We start from the raw sequence: 20,896 nt of genomic DNA, 5'->3' as shown, positions 1-20,896 counted from the left end.
ACAACCTCCCTTTAAACAAGTACTATCGTCTTTACCTTCCAGTCCTTTTAATAAAGTGACTTATTTTTATGCAGAATGTTCCCATTGCTCCATGTGTAGTTAAAGAAAAGTTGCGCTTTAAGCACTTTTCTAAGCTTAATGAAGCCTGGATAATTTAATAGCATATAATCATATTTTAATATAAAAGAAATTTGAGTCCAACCACCGGATTAAAAATATGATTGGGGAACTCCTCCCATCCCCTATCCACCCATCGTTTCTCTTTTTGCACGTCATACGTAACAGGCTAAGCCCCGCCCTCGGCCTGTCTCTCACGCACCAGTTACGTCTGACCGTAAAAAATAGAAACTTCCAAGATGGCCGAGTCCGTGGACTCCATGCATTTCGCTGCGAACAGCAAAACAAATTCCCCGAAACCCCTACTGGCCAAACGACCGCCCGAGAGCCGTCCGCAGTCTTCCAGCGACATTTTCCCACCCACCCCGAAGAAGGTCAGGGTGGAGGAGAAGGGCCTGAAGCACAGGAAACTGAACGGAGAGGTGTGCGCAGGGGAAAAACACAACGGGAAGCAGAGTTGTGGAAGCCCAGCGAAATGGAGTTTCGGCCCGGCCAAGGCGAGCCACTCCACCGCCTCCGCGATGCCGACTACCCCGGTCCGGAAAATCTTCAAAATCAGCAACTTCCTGGCCTCGCCTCCCAAAGTGAAAAAGGCGAAGGAGAAGCGACACAAGGAAAAGGAGAGGAGCAGCGAAGCCCCGCGGAGCTCTGCCGCCTCTGTGGAGAGAGTGAGCCCCGCTAGCTGCCATACAAAGACGGAGAACGGCGACGTGAAAACGCTGCAGAGAGGTAGGACGGCACCGCACGGCCAGGCTGCTTCCCACAACACCACAGTTTGCTGCTTTACACTAAAATGAACCCAGTTTATCCGCAAATCCGTCCGTTGAATGTTTTGTTGAGTTATTCGACATTTTGCCGCACATTAGGCCTCTGTTTTTATTAGGCCCATATGGTGTGTGCATACACGTGGAAATGTTTCTCCTTGAATTATTTGCCACAGTTGGGACACAACAATGTTTCAGTTCACCTTTTCTTCTCCCTAGATCACAGTGGGAAGGAGAAAGACAGGCAGAAGAAGAAGGAAAAGAACAAGGAGTGGAAAAAACACAAACTACCACCTGTGCATGACATTGTGAGAGAAAACGGAGAGGTGATGTCCCCTCATAAAGGTAGGAATTTATTCAGAATTTGAAATAACTTTATTATCAGGCAGAGATAATGGTGTAATTGTGCTCTTTAAATTGACTTAGGAATTTAAGTCAATTTAAAGCAGGTTTGGTTCTGGTTGTCCTGACATCTTATGCAAAATGATATTAGAAGTTAAGACAAACACATGACCTCAAGTGTAACAGCTGTATATCTTGAAGTCATAGTGGATCAAAATCATAATTCACAATACTGTGCATTTGGTGTAAACAATTCTTGTTTTGATCACAGAGTCTAAAGAGGTGCTCAGCGTTGGTTCAGAGGAAGAGCTGCTGCTTAAGAAACTCAAGAAGAAGAAGAAAAAGAAGCACAAAGACAGCGAGTGGGTGAAGGAGCGGCACAGCCGGCCCAAAATGTACCACCGATCCTGCCAGACTGTGTGCTCAGGGGTGACTCTGGGTCTGCCGGAGTTCCTCGGCCGGATCAACGGGGACAGCAGCAGCAGTGGTCTGATCCACAGCACTACAATACCACAACACTTCCAGGATCCTGCTGCTGGTGCTTCTGCCACCATGTCCTCCATGGTCAGGGACAGGCTCAGCTACGGCTGCACAGCCACGGCGGGCCTTTCCGGGCTGGAGTTCAGCCATCTGATCCACATCGAGCAGCAGGCCAACGGAGGCGCCTCTGTGGTGCACGCCTACACCGAGGAGCTCTCCTGTCTGTCTCCAGCAGAGATGCAGCGCTTTGCAGAGGAGTTCGTGAGCCTGTCGTTCAGCGAGGATGGAGCTCAGGCCGCGCGCTTTGTGATGGGAATCATCCACGGAGCGGCTTCCTACCTCCCAGACTTCCTGGACTACTTCTCCTACAAGTTTCCCAATGCAACAGTGAAGATGGAAGTGCTCGGAAAGAAGGACATCGAGACGACAACCATGGCTACCTTTCACTCTCAGGTGAGGATGGGTTTCTGAACTGCGTCAGATAAAGACCGGGATGTTTTGCTACTTCGAAGTCTCTTGGTAGTTTGTGAGCAGCTCAGTTGTCACATCCTGAAACGACACACCTCATAGTTTGTGTCCAGACTCGGTGGATCCTTTCAAGCTGCGCCGCAACATCTCCAGTCTTTTCTTGTGTGTTCAAAGCGTGTCAGTTTTCAGGTAGTCTTGTAAGGCTGAAAGCTCTGATGTTGTGTGGTTTGAAAAAGTCATGAAAGAGACGGCCCATATCTGGATGACTGTGTTAATGTAGAAATGTTTGTGGTGACTTTTCTTTTTGTCCATAAAAAGCTGTGAGTTTTCCGTTTATTTATCAATGTAACTATTAAGTTACTGTCAGATAGTTTGTGTCTTGCTATTGAAAGCTTGTTGGAGGTCTAACTGTGAGAAAATGAAGGTGATTTTGTAGAAAATCAAGTCCTGTCAGGTCTTTAAGGTGTGTGCGTCACATTTTGTGTGGTCACGTTTTTAATAATGCACGTATCATCGAGTCAAGGATATGGAGTTCAGTGTTCTGCTGCATCTTGATGGGGATTCGTCAACTTTGGTATTACACCAGTATTTTGTTGTGTATTTACCAATCAACTGATCATCTGGGAAGGAAATGTCAGTGCTGCTTGACTACAGACAAGAGGTCAGATACTTACCTGAATTCAACTGAAAGACAAGTAAACAGTTTCAGTTTCAAGCATTCAGCATGCCGAGTTGGATGAGTCTTCTTCAGCGCAGACAGAGGATCTTCATCGTGTCGCATAAGATTAATAAATGTTATTATACAGTTGTGACAGGCTAAACAATGAATCGATTAATTGTATGATGAATTAAAACGAGCCTGTTACTTTCTGTTTTGACAACAATCAGTGAAGAGATGCTCCCATTTCACTTTGAAAAATGCTGCAAACATTTAACAACCTGTATGAAGTACTTAGTTTTTCCTTTTTTTTATTTTTTGTTTTACAAAAGTCTTATCTGGCACATTTGCCTTTTTTCCTTGCCTCAGTTAAATGGTTATATTTTTAAATGCAGTTTTGGTTACGGAGACTTCATAATCTGTTTTAATTATTATTGTTTTGGTTGTTTTGTTTATTTATTTTGGATATTTTAAATGTTTTCCAGTTGCAGTGTTAAATGTTCTTTGATTTTTGAGAGGATGCACTTACATTAATGTACCATTAATAATATTATACCAGCTGAAAGTGGTCCCAAAATGACAATATTATTGTTTGTCGGAATAATGTTCAGGACAATTTATCATCCAGATAAATTAGTTAATATGACAGGAATAATGCTGCAGTATTGTTGCAGTTATATAAATGCTGTAGCCACGTAAAACACTCCAGTGTGTTAGTTAGGCTTAGCTGGTGATTGCTGTGGCTAACCAGTGTTAAATATATGAAGAGGCAAAGCATCGTTTATATAAGATTGTTCCCCTACGTCGCTGAAATGTAAGGCAGATATACAGTAGTTTATTACTGAGGTGTTAAATAATCATTAGGAGAAAAATATTTTGTTCATCAGCTCAGTTTGACATCAGAAATCTGGAGTTTAATTCTTGATTTTTTGTGTCACTATTGAAAACTTTTTGTTTGTGTTGAAGTTGTCAAAGATTAAAATGTAAAAACTTCTGAAGATTCAGTGGGACGGATGCTCTGCAGTGATTGGTGGCTCTATTTGGGGCGTGCTCTATGATTGGTTGTTGGGTGGGTTGGGTTGTTTTTGTGCTGCGATTTACTGGGTGTTCTTTTTAGCTGTCAGCTGGAGAAGGAGTTTATCTCTTCAATGGAGAGTAAATCTTTCACCAGACAGAGAAAACATGCAGGCTGATCTGTGATTATTATGTTTTTAACCGCTGACATTTTTCAATGAGCAATAATGGAATTTGAACCACCAAAATCCCAACTAACGATTAAGAGATCTCTTAATCTCTCTGTGATTAAGAGATGCACACAGAGATTTTGTCTATACCTATTTTATCTGACTCTGATTTCCCTTTAAGTTTAAAATAAGTGAGAACCTTCAAAATATTTTATAAAATGTAAATTTAACCATCTTTCCCCCAAATTATTCACGACGCTACAGACATATCTCAAATGATAATAGTATAATGGACAATAAGTGTCAATTTTACAAAATAGAAAATTATTTTTTGTACATTTTGTTGGAAAAATGAAGCATTTCTTAAACTTGTTTGCACTCTTCTAAATAATCAGTGCAAAAATCTTCAATCTTATGTGTTTCCTCTGGTATTTTTAGGATTTAAATTTAGTCATGAGCTCCAAGCTTTGCGGTAGGAAGTCTTCACTTATTCTGTATCTCTATTAGGACTGGACCACTCCAAAACATTAATATTACATCCAGTCAGAAGAAACATGTTGGTAAAATCAAAATATTACTTTAAATCTAAACCTGCTAGGTGTATGAATAATTTTAGAGCTGTTTTACTGAAAAATTGAACAATTTACTCCTACAGTTGACCAGGTGACTGTCAATGACAGTGATCAGTGCTGTTTCTCTATGCACCGGTCACATCACTGTAAATCTGGTATGTTTTAAAATCCTCTAGGGTTTGGGGAATAAATATTTGTATAAATAAATCCACCTAACAGATGAAACATAACTCCTTTCTCTATTATTTGCATACAATACCAGATCTTTAAATTTAATGTGAAGATAAGCAACTGTACAGGATCTTTAAAGCTCTTTAAAGTGACTGTGTTGCTATTAAAATAGTTTTTAATTAAAATATCAATGTTATTCCAGCAGCATGGTAACATGGGACGTTTTTTGAACTGCCTTTCACAGATTATATTATTGATTAGCGCAATTATCAGTCTGTGCATGTTTTCTATGTAGAGGAAAGCTGCCAACATTTCCTAATCCAGCCTTTTCTGATAAAGGCTGGTAAAAGCACAGTATCTGTGCTGTAATATCTTTTGTCTTCCTGTTACTTAGAGAGTGAAAATTTAATAAGTAATTTCCTGAATGAACAGACACTTACTTCCCTGTTCTTCCTTGGACTTAATTTGAAGATATCTCACTAATTCAGAACATGTTTAACTTTGACTCCTCTTTCTTCAGTGACTTCCACACTGAAGACTGTTGCCTGCATGGACTGCTAGACCTTACATATGACTTTCATTGGTTGGGACAGAAAAAATCACAGCTTCTGACTGACCAATCTTTAATCTAGAGCAATCAAAACTGGCTGTTTTTTGAAATACTAACAGGATGTTAACATATTTTGCAGAGTTACTTACTTTATTCATAATTTAGAACCATTTTTTTCTCAATTTAAAATTTAGCTGGCTGCTCTTTAATGTTGTCTGGTTTGTCTGTTTAACCTGGTACCATGCTGTTAGATTTATTGGACAATAGAGGCATGCTGGTTTAGGTTAAATGTTGTGGCAGCGCCCCCTACTGGCTCACCAGTGCTCACGGTCCCTTGATAAGGGTTGAAATTGAGCTGCAGCAGGAGGATTTACAATTTTCAGGTTAACACTACAACAACGGTCTTGAATATGGTCTCCCTTTGGTTTGGTAAACTCAGATTTTGGGTTGGTACGCCCTGGTTCTGGTCTTGACTCAGGTTGGGTGGTCTTGACTAAACAACCACTAATTATATGTGGAGCCTGTAGCATTTCAAGGTAGAGGATTCTCACTTCTGACAATGTTTGAGGATGATAAAGGCCATAGAGGGAGTTCACATTATGACGGATGAGAACGAGAGGAGCAAACCTACCTGGTGCGCAGATCGCCTCTCTGGGTGACAAATGGTGCTGAGCCACTAAAAATGGAAGCTCGAGTTTGTCACATGCTTTGAGTTTAAGCCTCGTTTCAACACGCTTCAGCAGTTAAACAAACGGATTTGGGTCACGGAAAGATTTTATACATCTATGCCAAACTCTCTTAGCTGTGAGAAAAAAATATTTCAAGACACTGAAAATATCTGCACAATATTTCAAACTGCAATTATGATGACGGTACAGTGTTTGGAATATACAGCTTCGATGGAGCTAAGCTGTGATATGTTAGGAGCTTGGCTTAATGTTTAACAACAATAACTGTAATGTGATGTTTTCCTGCAGGGGTGAAGTCCCACTTTACTTTCAGTCCTCTCAGTATATGCAGTCAATGTGTTGAGATTTCACAATATATCCATTTGTTTTTTATTGACTAATTTCACTTGATGCAGACTGCAGATGTACAGTTTTGCAGATTAGCATATAGTGAAGCAGCAGCTCTAAAAGCCTCTTTAGTTAAGTGACTGAATTAATTCATGGCAGCTCTCAGACTGACTCATTGTATCCGTTTCTACTGCATGCACGCAGTAGTTATGGGCTCAGGATTGCACTGCTTGACTTAATAGTCAAGGTGTGCTGCAGAGGCAGGGGGTCTTTAACGCTCACCGCCTCGGAGCTTTACAGTCGACATGTGACAATTGAGTGTGTTTGACTGCTTTATTCAGGCTGTTTCTGTTCATTGGTTAACATGAAAGTAACAAGAAGGTAAGAACAAAGCATATCCAGAACCAAAATTAGTGTAGTACTTCCTTCTCTCACGTTGTATGATTTTTATTTTTGGTGCTTCAAATTATGTCACTGAATGCCAGATTTGTTCAGGTTTTTTTTTAATCTTTTCAGGCTGCAGCAGGTTCACTCTCTCATTGCAAAGAGCGTTTTGGCACTTTTTGTTGTGTTTATTGCTATGCTTTGCTTTATAATTGACCTCAGGGTAGAAATCATTTAGCTGTTCCTCAACACTGGCTGGGTCTCTCATTCAACATGCATTGCCACTTTATTTTTGTATTATATTTCTGCTTTCCAGTGTTAATGTTCTCTAAAGCAGATTAACCGCATTGAAACAATAATCTAGTGTGACATAATACTGTTCAGTTCTTGTTTTTGCTTGGCTGTATTTGGGCGAGACGGCGAAAGTGAAACAATGGAAGAGATCGTCAGTTGATTTTAACTTTTAAACTTCAGATCAAGACTGAAAGTAAAGTGAAACACCACAGATTAGACTCAATCCAGCTAATATTTGACTAGAAATTAGTTTTCGTTCAGTGCAGAAATGCTTCACAATTAAATTAAGTATTAAGTTTAACAGCTGATTGCTGTCAAACTTAATACTCCTGAGAAAAAAAAAACATTTTGTGCTTTAGGGAAATTAAAAGCAAAGTATTCTCTTTAAAAACAACAAATTAATGGCATTGTTATTGTCGTTATTAGTGCAAAGCACATAAAACATATGGTGAGCCAACAGCCATGTAGATAAAAACAAAAGATTAAAGGGGCAGTATTATGTATTTTCCAGCCATGTTGATGCCATCTTTATTGCACACTCAAGTAACTAGGTGTTATTCTGAGAGGTGTGGTAAACGAACTGTCAATCTTGGCTGTACAGCAACAAAGTTGATTGTCTGGTGCAACACAGCAGATTAAAAAAAAATGGCAGCCATCAGTCCTGCTGCTACATCCAGCAGTTCACCTACATACTGATTAAACCCCGCCTTCTCAATTTACATCGGCCAATCACCTCAGCCTTCCAGAGTGGGAGAAAAAGGAAAAAAAGTTAACTTTCACATACACAGAGTAAACACTAGCAATTATTTATCAGTAATAAAATATAAGGCTGACATTTTACATATGCAAATGCACAATTTGTAAAACATTTTATTCTTTTAACTACTTTAAACTGCAGCCCATCAAACTCCAGTTGGGTTTGAGGTGGGAATCCATTTTAGCAGGGTCCCAAGATGGCTGCCACAAAAAACACACCCACAAGATAACAAACATTTCAACCACACACACAAAACGTTCATTTACACATGGTAGAACTAAGGTTAGAGAAAAACATGTTGCTTCTTAACACTGGGTTGTCTTCAGTTGTACAACTCCTTGAAATTGAGCCTATCTCCTTAAGAAGCTCCTGCCGCTATCAGCACATCATCACAACATTTAATCCGTTTACAGCCTCCATTTATAACAGGAATTTCACAGAGTAGTGGTTCCTATGATGAGCTTAGCAGACTCTGTTCCACCAGGTGTTTGGTGATAGCTGCTGCTGCTAGTCTGTAGGAGTTAGCGGGCTTGGTGAGCTTGGCTTGGTGACTGCAGCTTAAAAGAGGAGATATGTGGAAAGAGAGGAGATACGTGAAAAAAGTGGCATTTGTGAGAGCAAACGTTTAGTCGCCCAGAGCAGGTTGCCACGGGAGATTAAAGGATTTCTCAAACAAGCCTGAAAGAGTCACAACAACACTTCAGGTATGTTTTTGATGAGGGAATAACATCAGAACATGATGTAAATTGCAAAAAAAAAGTCAGTTTTACATAATACCCCACCTTTTAAGTAGCAAACTGGTGGACAAGATGTGCTTTAATAGAAGTGCCTTGGATTCAGATGTGGAACAGGCTATTGGAAACAGAAACAGGTCCGTTTAAAAGGTTTATCATTAAATAACCAGAAGCACAAGTTTGTGGTTCTGATGATACTTTTGCCATAAAAACAAAAAAAAATGTCACCATAAAATATGAGGCAAGCAGTTAGCAGGGTAGGTACAGAAGACTTTACTGTATCTATTATGCTTCTTATTATTATTAATAGTCTTGTAGTTAAATACTTTAAAACTAAAAATACAACAGGAATAAATCTGATCATGTTTATCAGAAACAGGTCTGGTTCATGTTAGCCAGCAGAGCCACCTGCTGTCTCCACTTCTCACCGTGACGCGGCTGCATTTACATTCAGATCAGGTAGCTGCAATCTTTTCAATTACGATGTAATTTACTGTTCACTTAAAACCAGATCAGACGGTGCGACGTGTTAATGTCAGGTCTGAACAGGCCAGCGTCAACTTAAACGCACATCACCGAAGCAACCGCCTTCTCCTGACGTCACGCCGCGCCACAAGAGCAGCGGCTTCCCTCCCGGATGTTTTCTCTTCCAAGATAAAAACGCGATCAATAAAAGAGCGGCATCCGAACCTCCGGGGTGTTTTCCTTAGAGAAAACATTCTGCTCCGCTTTTATGATAATTTCTGCAGCAACAGTGGAAAAAAAGCACCAGCTGTGAGTTCGGAGGCAGTGCTCTGCATCTGTCCCGTCTGTTCTGGTTCTGGACGAGCTCTGCACCGAACGCCTTGAGCCAAGCCGTTTGCTCCTGCTCATGTGTTAGTGAACACGGCCGAACCGGACCAGAGCGGGCCAGGATGTGTGGCTGCATGCAACAAGTTGGACTAACGTGAAGATATTAGAAGTTTGAAATATAATTTTATGATTTTTTGTCAACGATGGTTCACTGACACCAATACTTTCACTCAGATGTTGAACTTAATGTTCGCTATAGAGCCATTTCACTTTTCATATATCTAAATAATTGTTGACAGAGCTATTTTTAAATATTTGGATTGTATTTTTTGAATCCAAGAAGTTTATATATTAACATTTAACAATATTTAAACATTTTCGATCATTTATCATTCAATTTCCTAACTTTTGTCTCTATATACTGTACATATCCATACTTGTGCTGTTTTGTTTGTGCCTTTCTCTAAAAGGTTGAAGAAAGTAAAATTAGTGTATTTATTACTGCTGTGGAAAAATTTAAGAGAACACATAAAATGATCAGTTTATCTGATTTTACTTTTTATCTTTATATGTTTGAGTAAAATGAACGTTGTTCTTTTATTCTATGAATTACTGACATGTCTGAAATGCCAAGAAAAGATTTAGTATTTATTAGCAAAAAATTAGAAATAGTCAAAATAACGAAAAAGATTCAGTGCTTTCAGACCTCGAACAATGCAAAGAAAACAAATTCATATTAATTTAGAAACAACAATACTACTGTTTTAACCCAGGACGAGTTCAGAAATCAATATTTGGTGGAATAACCATGAGATTTCCTCTTAATGTTTTCCAGAGTTTTATGTTACACTGGATTGCAGGATGATATGGACTTAAATATAATATTGTTATAATAAAACCGATGATAAAAACTATTAAATCTGTTTTAAGTAACTCACTCTGTGTCACAGCAGCACAGTACACATCTCTAGAAAACATTTAGATTTGCAATGCGCTCCTTTAGGACACCAATCACATGAAGGAGTGTGATTTGTACCAATAAACTGCTTTGTATTTGATCATGTTTTCAAATTTATTGATATTTATTGATGCTCTCAATGAACAAAATAGTAAAACAAACAAAACAGAGAGTTTTGAGGTTTTTTAAAACATCATTAATTACAATTTATCATTACAACAATAGAGGATACATATAAATATAAGCTGTAACGATGATGGTTGCTGTCAGCCTTGAGCTTGGCCTGTGGATCTAAATACTTTGTTCTTATGTGACTTAATTAGAGTTGTAGATTTGAAACTGTCTGAATGATTTTCTATTCCTCCATCACATTTCTCTGAGTCCCAGCAGCTGGGCTTTTATTTGCTTTGCTCCTGACATTTTCGTGTCTCAATAAGCGCTGAAGGTTGAGGTTTTCTGAGTGCGCAGTGAAGAGCAAACAGTGAAACGGCCATCGGCCGTGTTTCTCTAGCTGTGGAAATGTGCCGTGATGTGAGCTGGGGGCTGATTTGTGTCCCCTCCTCCAGGTGAAGAGGACGTATTCCCGGGGAACGTATCGTGCCGGTGCCATGCGGCAGGTCAGTCTGGTCGGAGCCGTGGACGAAGAGGTCGGCGACTACTTCCCAGAGTTCCTCAGCATGCTGGAGGAGTCTCCTTTCCTGGTGGTCAGTGCCCTCCCATAGCTGCAAAATGTCCGCACCAGCGGCGTGTCAACATCTGTTCGACCTTCCTCTGTCTGTGTGTGTGTGTGTGTGTGTGTTCTTGAGTTACGTAAACTGAAGTTTCCCGCCCTGTGTTTGTGCAGCGAACTCTGCCGTGGGGAACCTTCTCCAGTCTGCGGCTGCAGAGCCCGACCGACAGCGACGACGGCCCCATCATGTGGGTCCGACCCGGGGAACAGATGATCCCCATGGCGGACATGCCGAAATCCCCCTTCAAAAGGAAAAGGTGAATTTCTATTCCTTCACCACATTCTCATGTCAGACATGCTGCACTGTAAAAAGCAGAAATGTCACATGATTTAGACGAGTGTGATGTTTACTTGCTTTAGGCCGTTTTGGATGTAGCTATATCTGGTTCTATATGACTGGATGTGAAATTAAAGCCATTCAACATTCAAGTATCCTAGCTAGAAACTGACATACATCATCATTTATTATATTTAATAACTATTTAATTAATTTAGTTACTTTTGAATAATACAAATCTTGTACTTCTGGGATGCCAGAACATTATGTAACATTTATGTAACAAATTTATGAACTGGAGAGTATTCATGGGCCTATGAGTATAAACTATGAGTATTCTTAGTTTCTCAAAACTAAAATCTCAAAAAGTTTTATTCAGAATGCTTTTTCCTGCCTAACAGTAAACTAAACATGAAATGTTTTAATTAAATAGGTAAGAGTCAGATTTTTTTTTTGTAGAAAGCAAATGTGTAAATTATTGTAGATCCAAAACTTTAAAAGGGTTTTGCATGTTTTTCCTTGCTGAAAGAAAGTCACCCATTTCACTAATTTAATTTATGGCCGATTAAAGAATACGATTTAGTCTATTCTCAGAAATAAAAACATGATTTATGTCCTTCTTTATTTGAAAACACTTCCTGAATTTAACAGAATTTTAACAATGTAATTAAAAGCAGATCTGGGGTTCACTAAAGTTTCTTTAGTGTATAAGTCAATGGATAGATGTGTTTCTATCTACTATGAAATGAAAAAGAAAGCATAAAATTTGGTCACTAAAAGCTGAATATACTTTGTGTTGTTTCTAACATTTTTGTCAGAAGATTTTAATTTGTGGGTCACAAAAGGTCTCTATCTGCATCAGTCAGAAATTTGTATCATAATGGACCACAAATGACCCCTGCGCCACACTTTGAACATCCTGGTATCCTTCTACCACAGTTAAACTAGAATTTACTGGAATTGGAAAAACTTGGATTATATTGCTTGATGAAAATCAGAATTAATTAACTAGTTTTCAGAGGCATTCTAGTAAATAAGTGAGAAAAATGCATCAATTTCCTTCCTGTTCTTAAGCATGCGCCACTTTGTTGGTCTATCATAAATAATCCCAGTAAATCACATTGAAGTCAGTTATTAGCGCCTGAAATAAAACAGAAAAAGCTCAGGAGGTGTGAATGCTTTTACCAAGAACAAAACCCCATTTAAATACCTTTTAACTGCACTTGCTGTGGGAGAGTTCGCCTCCTCTGTAAACCATGACAGCTGTGAACTGGATGTGTTGCAGGTCCACCAACGAGATCAAGAACCTGCAGTACCTGCCCAGAGCCAGCGAGCCCAGAGAGATGCTGTTCGAGGACCGGACCAGAGCCCACGCCGATCACATCGGTCAGGGCTTCGAGCGACAGACCACGGCCGCTGTCGGCGTGCTGAAGGCCGTCCGCTGCGGAGAGGAGTGAGTGCAGAGGATCCGTTTCGCTTCTCCAGATCCTCCCGCAGTGCATGCTGGGAGGTCTGAAGCTGCCCAGCCTGTGGTTTACTCAGGCTTGTTCTTTAAAAACCCGTTGTGTTGATTCACAGCAGCGACACTCCCGCCCGGATCACCAAAGACGTTGTGTGTTTCCACGCCGGAGATTTCCCAGACGTGGTCATGAGGCTGCAGCTGGACCTCCATGAGCCGCCGCTGTCGCAGGTGGGACGGGCGTTTCTTTCTTTAAGCTTTCCAGCAGCGTGCGATTCGTGTAAATTCTCGTTTCTTCTTCCTTTACTGCCCCACTAATTATTTCCATGCTGACAGTAAATCTGGTTACTGTGTGTAATGTGAATTATATGCTAATCCGCTGACTATTAACTCAACTTGCCAACAAATGAGGAGCTGCCCAGATTCTTTGTTTTTAGTCTAAAAGTGTTTTTATTGCCGACAATAGACAAATTAATGGTGAAGTAAAATGCATATTTAACAACCGTGAAGCCAGTTTAGAGGAAACAAATTCTGATTTTAATTTACTCACTGTTCTTGTGGGCAGAAATTCTGTAATCTGTTGATGTTTAGGGTTTGAAACAGTCTGGAAATTATTTTTGAAATTTCATATAATTGGAAAAGAATAAGAAAACTGAAAATGAAAAGTATTTCCCAACTTTTGTCCCAAATCCAAAAGAAAGAGGTATTTTTGCTTTTCTTCCTCCTTCCTTTCACTCATACATCCTTTCCTCATTTCTTTCCTACTTTCCTTCCCTCCTTCTGTACTTTCTCCTCCTCGACATTTGTTCAGTCCTACCTTTTGTCACTCCTTTATTCATTTCTTTCTTGTATTTTCTTCCTTTCAGTTGTTCTTTTTGTGTTTATTCCTTTTTCCCTCTGTCCCCCCTTCTATCATTTCCACTCACACACCTTTGTGTGCTTCCTTTTGTTCTTATTTCCATCCTTTCGACGTCCTTCTATCCTCTTACTTTCTTTTGGACTTTAGTCCTTCTATCACTCCTTGTATCCTCCCTTTTTTTCCCCTTATCCTCTCCCACTGTGGAACAATCTACCAAAAATATGAAACTTGGGGTCTGGAAATGTTTTAGCATAATTAATTTAGTCAATATTGGTAGAATTAATGTTTTTTGCCAAAATCAAAGTATCTAGTAAATAAACACCACCAGATAGTCAAAAGTTGCATTAACGTCAAAGTAGGAAGAAAATGTCTGAATTAAAGAGAAACAAAAAGAAAAAGGGTTTTGTTTTGTTTCTAAAATAATTTTTTTTATTAGAGTAAATAGAGCTAGCTAAGCGCTGTGTCCTCTTGTCTCCGTGTCTCCAGTGCGTCCAGTGGATAGACGACGCCAAGCTGAACCAGCTGAGGAGGGAAGGGATCCGATACGCTCGCATCCAGCTCTACCACGACGACATCTACTTCATCCCCAGAGGAGTCGTCCACCAGTTCAAGACCGTCTCGGCCGTCTGCAGCCTGGCCTGGCACATCCGACTCAAACAGTACCACCAACAGGAGGAGAGGAAGGAGGAGGAAGAGGAGGAGAGGTTTTCACTAAGCGAAGCGCGGCATAGAATCAAACAGGAGGAAGACGCGGAGGAAGAGGGCAACAAGTGTGACTTTGCAGTACAGACGGTGAGGAAGGTGGAGGACGAGGACATTGAGGGACGAGAGGAGCCACCGTCTCAAACGCTGACGCATCATTTCAAGAAAGAAGAGGAAGATGGCCAAGAAGAGATGAAGGTGTTGCCAGGAACACAGTTTCTGCCTTCAGTCCAAAATGAATCAGAGGAGGTTGTCTTCAGTCCCATGCCGATGGAAATTAAAGTGGAAGAGCTAGAGGAGGACAGAAAAGGCGGTGCAGAGACGAATCAAAGACTGCCGGGCCAGGAGGACGCTGGACAGGACGCAGCGTCCCTTAAGTCCTCACAGCAGATCAAGAAGGAAAGTGATGTGGAGGAAGAGCGGCAGCCAAAGCCAGCGCTGCCAGAAAAGACTAAAGACGACACGACGAGCGCTTACAGCACACCGCAGATCAAAAAAGAGAAGGATAAAGGTAAAAGAGAACGAGACGAAAGGGAGAGGACTAAAGAAAAGAAGGAGAAGGACAGGAGTAAGGACAAGGAGAAAAAAGACAGAGGAAAAGACAGAGAGAGGGAGAAGGTCAAGACTGAAGGAGGAAGAGACGGGGGCACCCTGATCCTGACGCAGATAAAGAAAAAGGAGGATGAAGAACGGACGAAAGAGGGAAATCAAGGCTGCCCGACCGCGCCGTCCGCTCAGAGAGACGAGAAGTGGGCCAAAGAGGCCGACTCCAAAACACAAACCCACTTCAAGAGAGACAAGGAGCACGACAAGGACAGGGGAGCGCCTCCGTCCCAGCCGGACAGAGAGGACGGCCGGGACGGAGGCTCGCACAAACACAAGTCCACACATGGGAAGAAGGAGAAGAGCGGCCACAAGGAGGGCAAGGACACGAGCGTGTTGGGGAAACCAGGCAGGGAGGACGGAAAGACGCACAAACACACCCAGCTGCAGGTGAAGAAGGACGGCAAGAAGGAGAAAGACGGCGGCAGAGAGGAGATCAGGAAGAAGCCTGAACACAAACCAGCACGGACGCTCTTCACGTTCGATCTCTTTAAACCCATGGAGGCTCACCAGCCGCTCGCCCTCTCCTTATCAGACAGCAGACCCAAACCTCACACCGACCCCCGAGGGTCTTCCTCCAAGCTTGGGTCGGATGCTCGGACACTTGTTCCCTCTAAAGGACCAAAAGTAAAGGACTCCTTGCAGGGAAAACCTGCGACGTCGGCGGGGCTGCAGGACTCACTAAAGCAGCCTCTGAGGACACAAACGCCACAAACACAGAAAGACTTCTCGATATGAATGTCTCCATGTCTTCTGCTTTTATTGTACTACTTATGCCAAGGCCTTGTTAAAATATTTGACGGTTCACCCTTCCTTTAAAAGGCAACCATTCCACAAATTAGACGTTGTTGCTGTGACGCAGCGAGATGAGGATGCGCTCTGCGAGTATTTTAACAGCGCCAGAGAATGTAAGCTAAGGAGCTCACTTCACTCGTTGGTCAGCAGACGTACGGAGGCTTTAACACGATTCACCTTGGTGACCCGTGTGTCGGTGCCTGTGCACTACTTAGCTTCGCTCATAAAGCTCCTATTTTAGGTACTCAAGCCAATCTGAAAACAATCATCTTCATAGTAAAAGTTTTGATACCCGTTTCACGTTTAGTCATGTCACAACCACAAACTTAGATGGATTTTATGGGGATTTCAAGAGAGAGAGCGACACAAAGTAACTGAGGTTACATGATTTACTATTTTGAAATCTGTTTTCTCCTTTGTCTGATACCCTGAAATAAAATCCTGTGCAACAAATGATCTCCAGAAGTTGACTAATTAGTAAATAAACCTGTAGAATATTAATCTCCCCTTAAATCAGGTCTTTTTAGAACCACGTTTCACTGCAGGTGCAGCAGTAAGCCCATTCAGAGTGGACATCGGTTTCACGCTGTCCAGTCAGATTTAGGGCTACACCAGGAGTCTGCAACTCTTGCAACATAAAGAGGCATTTGGTGCTTAAGACAGCCAAATAAAAGTCATTTACTCTAGGAATTTCTTGTCATTTTTAAAGAACCAGAATTGTATTTACTGAATTTTATTTATATTCCAGTTTAATGACGAGGAAACCAAACTAAAACTGGTACTTTATCGTCATTCTTTGCGGAAATTCAGTGCATAAATACGGCAAGAAACTGAAATAAAAATGGTTAAAAACACTATTTGTTATTATATTTGCGTTTAAAAACATTAACTGGTTCCTTTTAAATTTTTAGCCAAAGTTCTTTAGAGCCATTAAGAAAGTCCAAAGAGCCACTAGCAGCTTTAGAGGCTCAGGTTGCAGACCCCCGGTCTACAGTCTTACCCTCATATTTAGCTCCAGCCGTCTTAGAATCAACTCTAACCAGCTGCTGAGTCCCACACCATGATGGAGCCACCACCATGCTTCATAGAGGAGGTCATGGTCCAGATATGTTTCAAATATGTCTTTTTTTTAATTTATTTTAAACTTCTTCAAAACTTTTTTTCCTATGTTTCTGCTGTGTTCATCGGTCTTCATCCTGCTGTGAAGAAGATGTATTTAAAATGAGGTTATGTTACAAACTCCACTAATTAGGTAACTTCTGTCGGTAATTAGTTGTACTGGATTTTTATTTAGTGGTATCAGAGTGAATCTGTGCTGATTTCAAATTAATTATGTTTATTTGTTAAATATTTTGCGTCTCTATTAGCTGAGATCCCGATAAAAACATTGAAGCTTGTGGGTGGAAACCATTTTAAATACCTTTGCCAGGCGCTGAGCGACATGAACTGGGAGACGTCGGTAGGACCTCCACTGATCTGTAAATCATCTTACTGTTGCTTTGGTGGGCAGGATTTTTATTGTTTATAACACTCCAAAATCGGATTCTGTCAGTTGCTTTCAGACTGGACTGTTTGACACACACAGGGCTGTAAATTATACTGTAAGTACCAAAACTGTACAGTCTAGATGTTATTAGCACCGGTGTGAGGAAAATGTATACAGAAATTGCATATATTTTTTGTAAGACAGGTTTTATTTTCCATAGAGCTTATTTATATCATTTACTGTCTGTTTTTATTTCAAACTGATGTATGTGAAGATTTTGTTGTAAATACATTTTATTTCCTAAGATAATACTTGGTAGTGTGATTTATACTCTGATCAGAACCTCTCAATAAATGGTTCTAAATGTTGACTAAGTTACGAAGTGTCTCCGGTCTTTTCTAAGTTTTAATTTACTGATTAGATGCTTCAGAGTGAAGCATGGCAACGTGTGGAGTTACTTTTAAACCCAAGTTAAATTGTCTCTCCATGTGAGTGAAACATGGAAACGTTTTGAGTTGAATCAGTTCTTACAGATTCAGCACTTAAACTTCTCCACCTGAGGGAGCTCTCCACTCTGGCCCAGCCGCTGGGTTCATATTCAGCCGAACGACTGAATCATTTTATACAGATGATCATTTTAGACATCTGTATAAAATGATTCAGTCATAAAAGATAAGTGTGCATAAAATATTTGAATATTTCCAGTGATGAAATAGTTAAAATGATATGCCTTGTACACATAAAAACAATTATAGAACTTTGTTTATGTTATATTTTCCATTTTAAAATAAATGACTGGTCAATTTAGTTATATAATTATTTATATTCATACTTTATCCTGCAACACAATCATACCAATGTTTTACTTTGCAATATCAATGACTTGAAATACTGTTTCGTATTTTTTAACTTTACAGCTACAAACTTCAATGCTTAAGGATTTTAATGATAAGACAAACATAAGGCACTTTTTTCTTTTACAAAAAAAATTGAAAAGAGTGTCATACATAAAGAAAGAAACGTGCAAAAATCAGGAAGCAGTCAAGATGTGAAGATGTCTCTAGAGTGGCTGCAGAGATTCACGGCTCAGGTGGGACAGTCAGACACAAGGAAACTGGCCAGAGTTATTGGGAATAAATATTTGGGATTTAATATTTCAGTAAAGAGACATACCTCAAAACACCGGCAGCTGCTATGCTATGTTTACTCAAGTGCCCAAAAACAAACTCCACACTTTCAATTATTTTTATTCTTATTTTATTCTTAGAATAAGAATCATATACTTTTTCCTTTCCACTTTAAGATTCTGCATTATTCGCTGCGCTGCTCTATCACATTACATCCCCATGAAATGCATCAATATCTGTGGCGATAATGTGACAAAATACAGTTCAAGGTTTATGAATACATTTGTAAATCTGTCCTTACCAGCTACAGCCAACATGTAAATAATATTTATTCCATCCACATAACTGTTGACTTTTATCACCTTGGAGAACAAAATAGCATAAAACCTCTGACACAGTGCAGTAAAAATGAATAAATGATGTTCATGGAGGATCTCAAAACCAGTTTAAGTCTCTTTTTTTAAATTTTACTTTAAAACTGTTAAAAAGCGGCATTGTGAGTAAAAGTTAAAAGAGGGCTGGATTTAATTTAACAATCCCAGACATGTTGAAATTGAGGTGAAGTTGTCAGATCTAAAGCAAAGTGCAATTTAGTCAGGCAGTGACAATGAACTCCTACTGATGAGAGAAAATTATACCACAGTTTTCTCTTGTTATGGTGCAGACCCATACAACTGAAGAGCAGCAGGTTTTAAAATAATAACTAAAACTGTGCATCCTCAGTTAAGAGGTGAATATATATTTTAAAAATAACAATGTGTCCGTTTTGTAAGGGTTTCTCCCCCTCCTTCAGTCCCTCCTGTAGTGGAAAACACTGTATCCCAGTTCCAGCAGCGCTCCACCCAGCAGGACCCAAAGTGGGACACACACCACACTGACCCAGATGTCCGTCAGCTTCTCCAGCCGGGAGCACAGAGTCAGACAGAAGGCCAGCTTGAGGAGCAGGGCTGTCAGGTACCACAGCCTCCTCTTCACGCTCTTCTCCTCGTCCCTGGGGTCAAAGTCCGGCTTGCAGCGACCCGCCATCTCCACGATCTGCATGAGGATGAGGATGGTGTCAAAGGTCCAGACGGGGAGGAAGATCAGGAACCAGTTCCAGTGGATTTTGGAGTCCAGCTTGAGGGCAAGCATGATGAGGAAGACCAGGGCGAAGATCCAGGAGAGGAAGACTCGCTGAGCCAGGGATATCTTCATCTAGGAAGGCGGCGACTGGCCAGGCTCATCCACCGACTGAGGCTGGAAACGAGGCCGAAGAGCGCAGCGAAGGCGGCGGAGTGATCCCAGAGCAGGAAGACAACTCTCTGTCTGGCAGAGAAATAAAACACAAACGATGAATAAGAAATAACCAAAGTCCAGTAGCGGGTGAACATAAAGCTACTGTGACTCACTCAGTACAGAGCTATTCAACGTTACTAAAACAATGTGGTAGGAAGAGCGCTTACCGAGTTTACCGGGACTGTTTCCTTATTAATACAGTTTAAAAGACCAACTCGTTAACAAGAAAACACTTACATTTAACCGCTTAGCAGCAAACCAACCACGTAATTGGCGTTAGCTTTAAGCTAAAAAAACATTTCCGGTTTGTGTTTTATGCGTTTCCTGTGCTTCTTTCAAAATAAAGATATACGATTTATTTTTGTCATTTTATTTTAATATTTTTTACAATTGCTTTATCAGTTTTTATCAAACTACACAGAAAACACTAGCAAGATTTTTATGATAAATGTCGATGAACTATTAGAAAGAAAGAAAGAAAGAAAAAAAGAAAGAAAGAAATGGGAACCTATGACATCTGAAATCTATGGAAGCCCTTTTCTGCCACTCTTTTAAAAAAAATAAAATAAATTATCTCATTATAATGAGATACTATCTCAAAATAATGGGATACCATCTCATTATTATTATCTCTATTATTTTGAGATAGTATCTCATTATTTTGAGATACTACGGTATTATTATGAGATTTTTTTTAACATAGTGGCAGAAACGGGCTTCCATAGAAATCTTATGTTTACATAGCGCAATTTTTTCTCACTGTTTGGAAAGTAAATCAGTCTAAACTCTTCCATTTTTAGGACAGGTAGGTTTAACAAATTGTGCTCTACTTGTCAAATTCCAGAATAACTAAAAAGAAAATTTGTAATTTTGAAATTCAGTTTACACAGACAAAGATTAGTATTTCATATTATAGCTTTGTTAGCTATTGCAAACTACAAACTACTGTGAGATTATGAGAATGATTATGATTCTTCTTTGAGTCCAATTTCCAGATGCCTGAAAATGGTGTGTTCATCTGTTCGAACTATTATAAACTAATATGGAAATGTTCAGCCAACATATTATTCAGGATGGAGATATGTCCATCTGTGAAAAAATGTCTGCATCAACTCCAGAAGAGAATACCAAACCCTGGTGATGATGTTGGCTGAAATTACCTATGATCAGATTAAACTAAAATTGAAGGGTTTTAGTGTGATGAACTTCTTTAATAGAAGAATGTTTAAAACCTGTGCGACCCTTGAGGTCCAACTTGGTAGATAAATAACTAAATTAAATCAAGAATGCATTGTTTACTTTGAAAGGTACAGTAGAAGAAGACTTAAGTAATACCCTATTC

At 40.1% G+C, this 20,896-nt stretch overlaps 2 protein-coding genes across 5 annotated transcripts; one reads left to right on the top strand and one right to left on the bottom strand.

Annotated features, from left to right (window-relative positions):
* Positions 1–313: 313 nt before the first annotated feature.
* Positions 314–17,530, top strand: LOC114158182 (round spermatid basic protein 1-like). Its single transcript, XM_028039496.1, has 8 exons — positions 314–846; positions 1,101–1,226; positions 1,495–2,156; positions 10,808–10,945; positions 11,086–11,228; positions 12,534–12,701; positions 12,827–12,938; positions 14,053–17,530. Exons 1-8 carry the CDS (start codon positions 357–359, stop codon positions 15,607–15,609), a joined length of 3,396 nt encoding a protein of 1,131 aa, XP_027895297.1. The 5' UTR covers positions 314–356; the 3' UTR covers positions 15,610–17,530.
* A 550-nt stretch (positions 17,531–18,080) lies between these two features.
* Positions 18,081–19,899, bottom strand: tmem60 (transmembrane protein 60). Of its 4 annotated transcripts, none has more exons than XM_028006342.1 (2): positions 19,792–19,899; positions 18,081–19,584 (listed from the first exon to the last, which is right to left on the bottom strand). In XM_028006342.1, the coding sequence occupies exon 2, from the start codon at positions 19,471–19,473 to the stop codon at positions 19,069–19,071; it is 405 nt and encodes a 134-aa protein (XP_027862143.1). In that variant the 5' UTR covers positions 19,474–19,584; positions 19,792–19,899; the 3' UTR covers positions 18,081–19,068. The 4 variants fall into 4 exon arrangements, with proteins under 4 accessions (XP_027862143.1, XP_027862133.1, XP_027862152.1 ...); XM_028006332.1 differs by having other exon boundaries at positions 19,722–19,886; XM_028006351.1 differs by having other exon boundaries at positions 18,081–19,580; positions 19,722–19,886.
* Positions 19,900–20,896: the final 997 nt, after the last annotated feature.

Source organism: Xiphophorus couchianus, chromosome 2, assembly GCF_001444195.1.
Source record: "Xiphophorus couchianus chromosome 2, X_couchianus-1.0, whole genome shotgun sequence".
NCBI lineage: Eukaryota > Metazoa > Chordata > Actinopteri > Cyprinodontiformes > Poeciliidae > Xiphophorus > Xiphophorus couchianus.
This window is presented reverse-complemented; position numbering and strand designations above follow the sequence as displayed.

Excerpts from the sequence above, each read along its gene's own strand:
- LOC114158182 (XM_028039496.1), top strand. The coding sequence starts at position 357 with ATGGCCGAGTCCGTGGACTCCATGCATTTCGCTGCGAACAGCAAAACA. Across the intron at positions 847-1,100 it reads CGTGAAAACGCTGCAGAGAG|ATCACAGTGGGAAGGAGAAA; the intron begins GTAGGACGGCAC and ends TCTTCTCCCTAG. Across the intron at positions 1,227-1,494 it reads GGTGATGTCCCCTCATAAAG|AGTCTAAAGAGGTGCTCAGC; the intron begins GTAGGAATTTAT and ends TTTTGATCACAG.
- tmem60 (XM_028006342.1), bottom strand. The coding sequence starts at position 19,473 with ATGAAGATATCCCTGGCTCAGCGAGTCTTCCTCTCCTGGATCTTCGCC.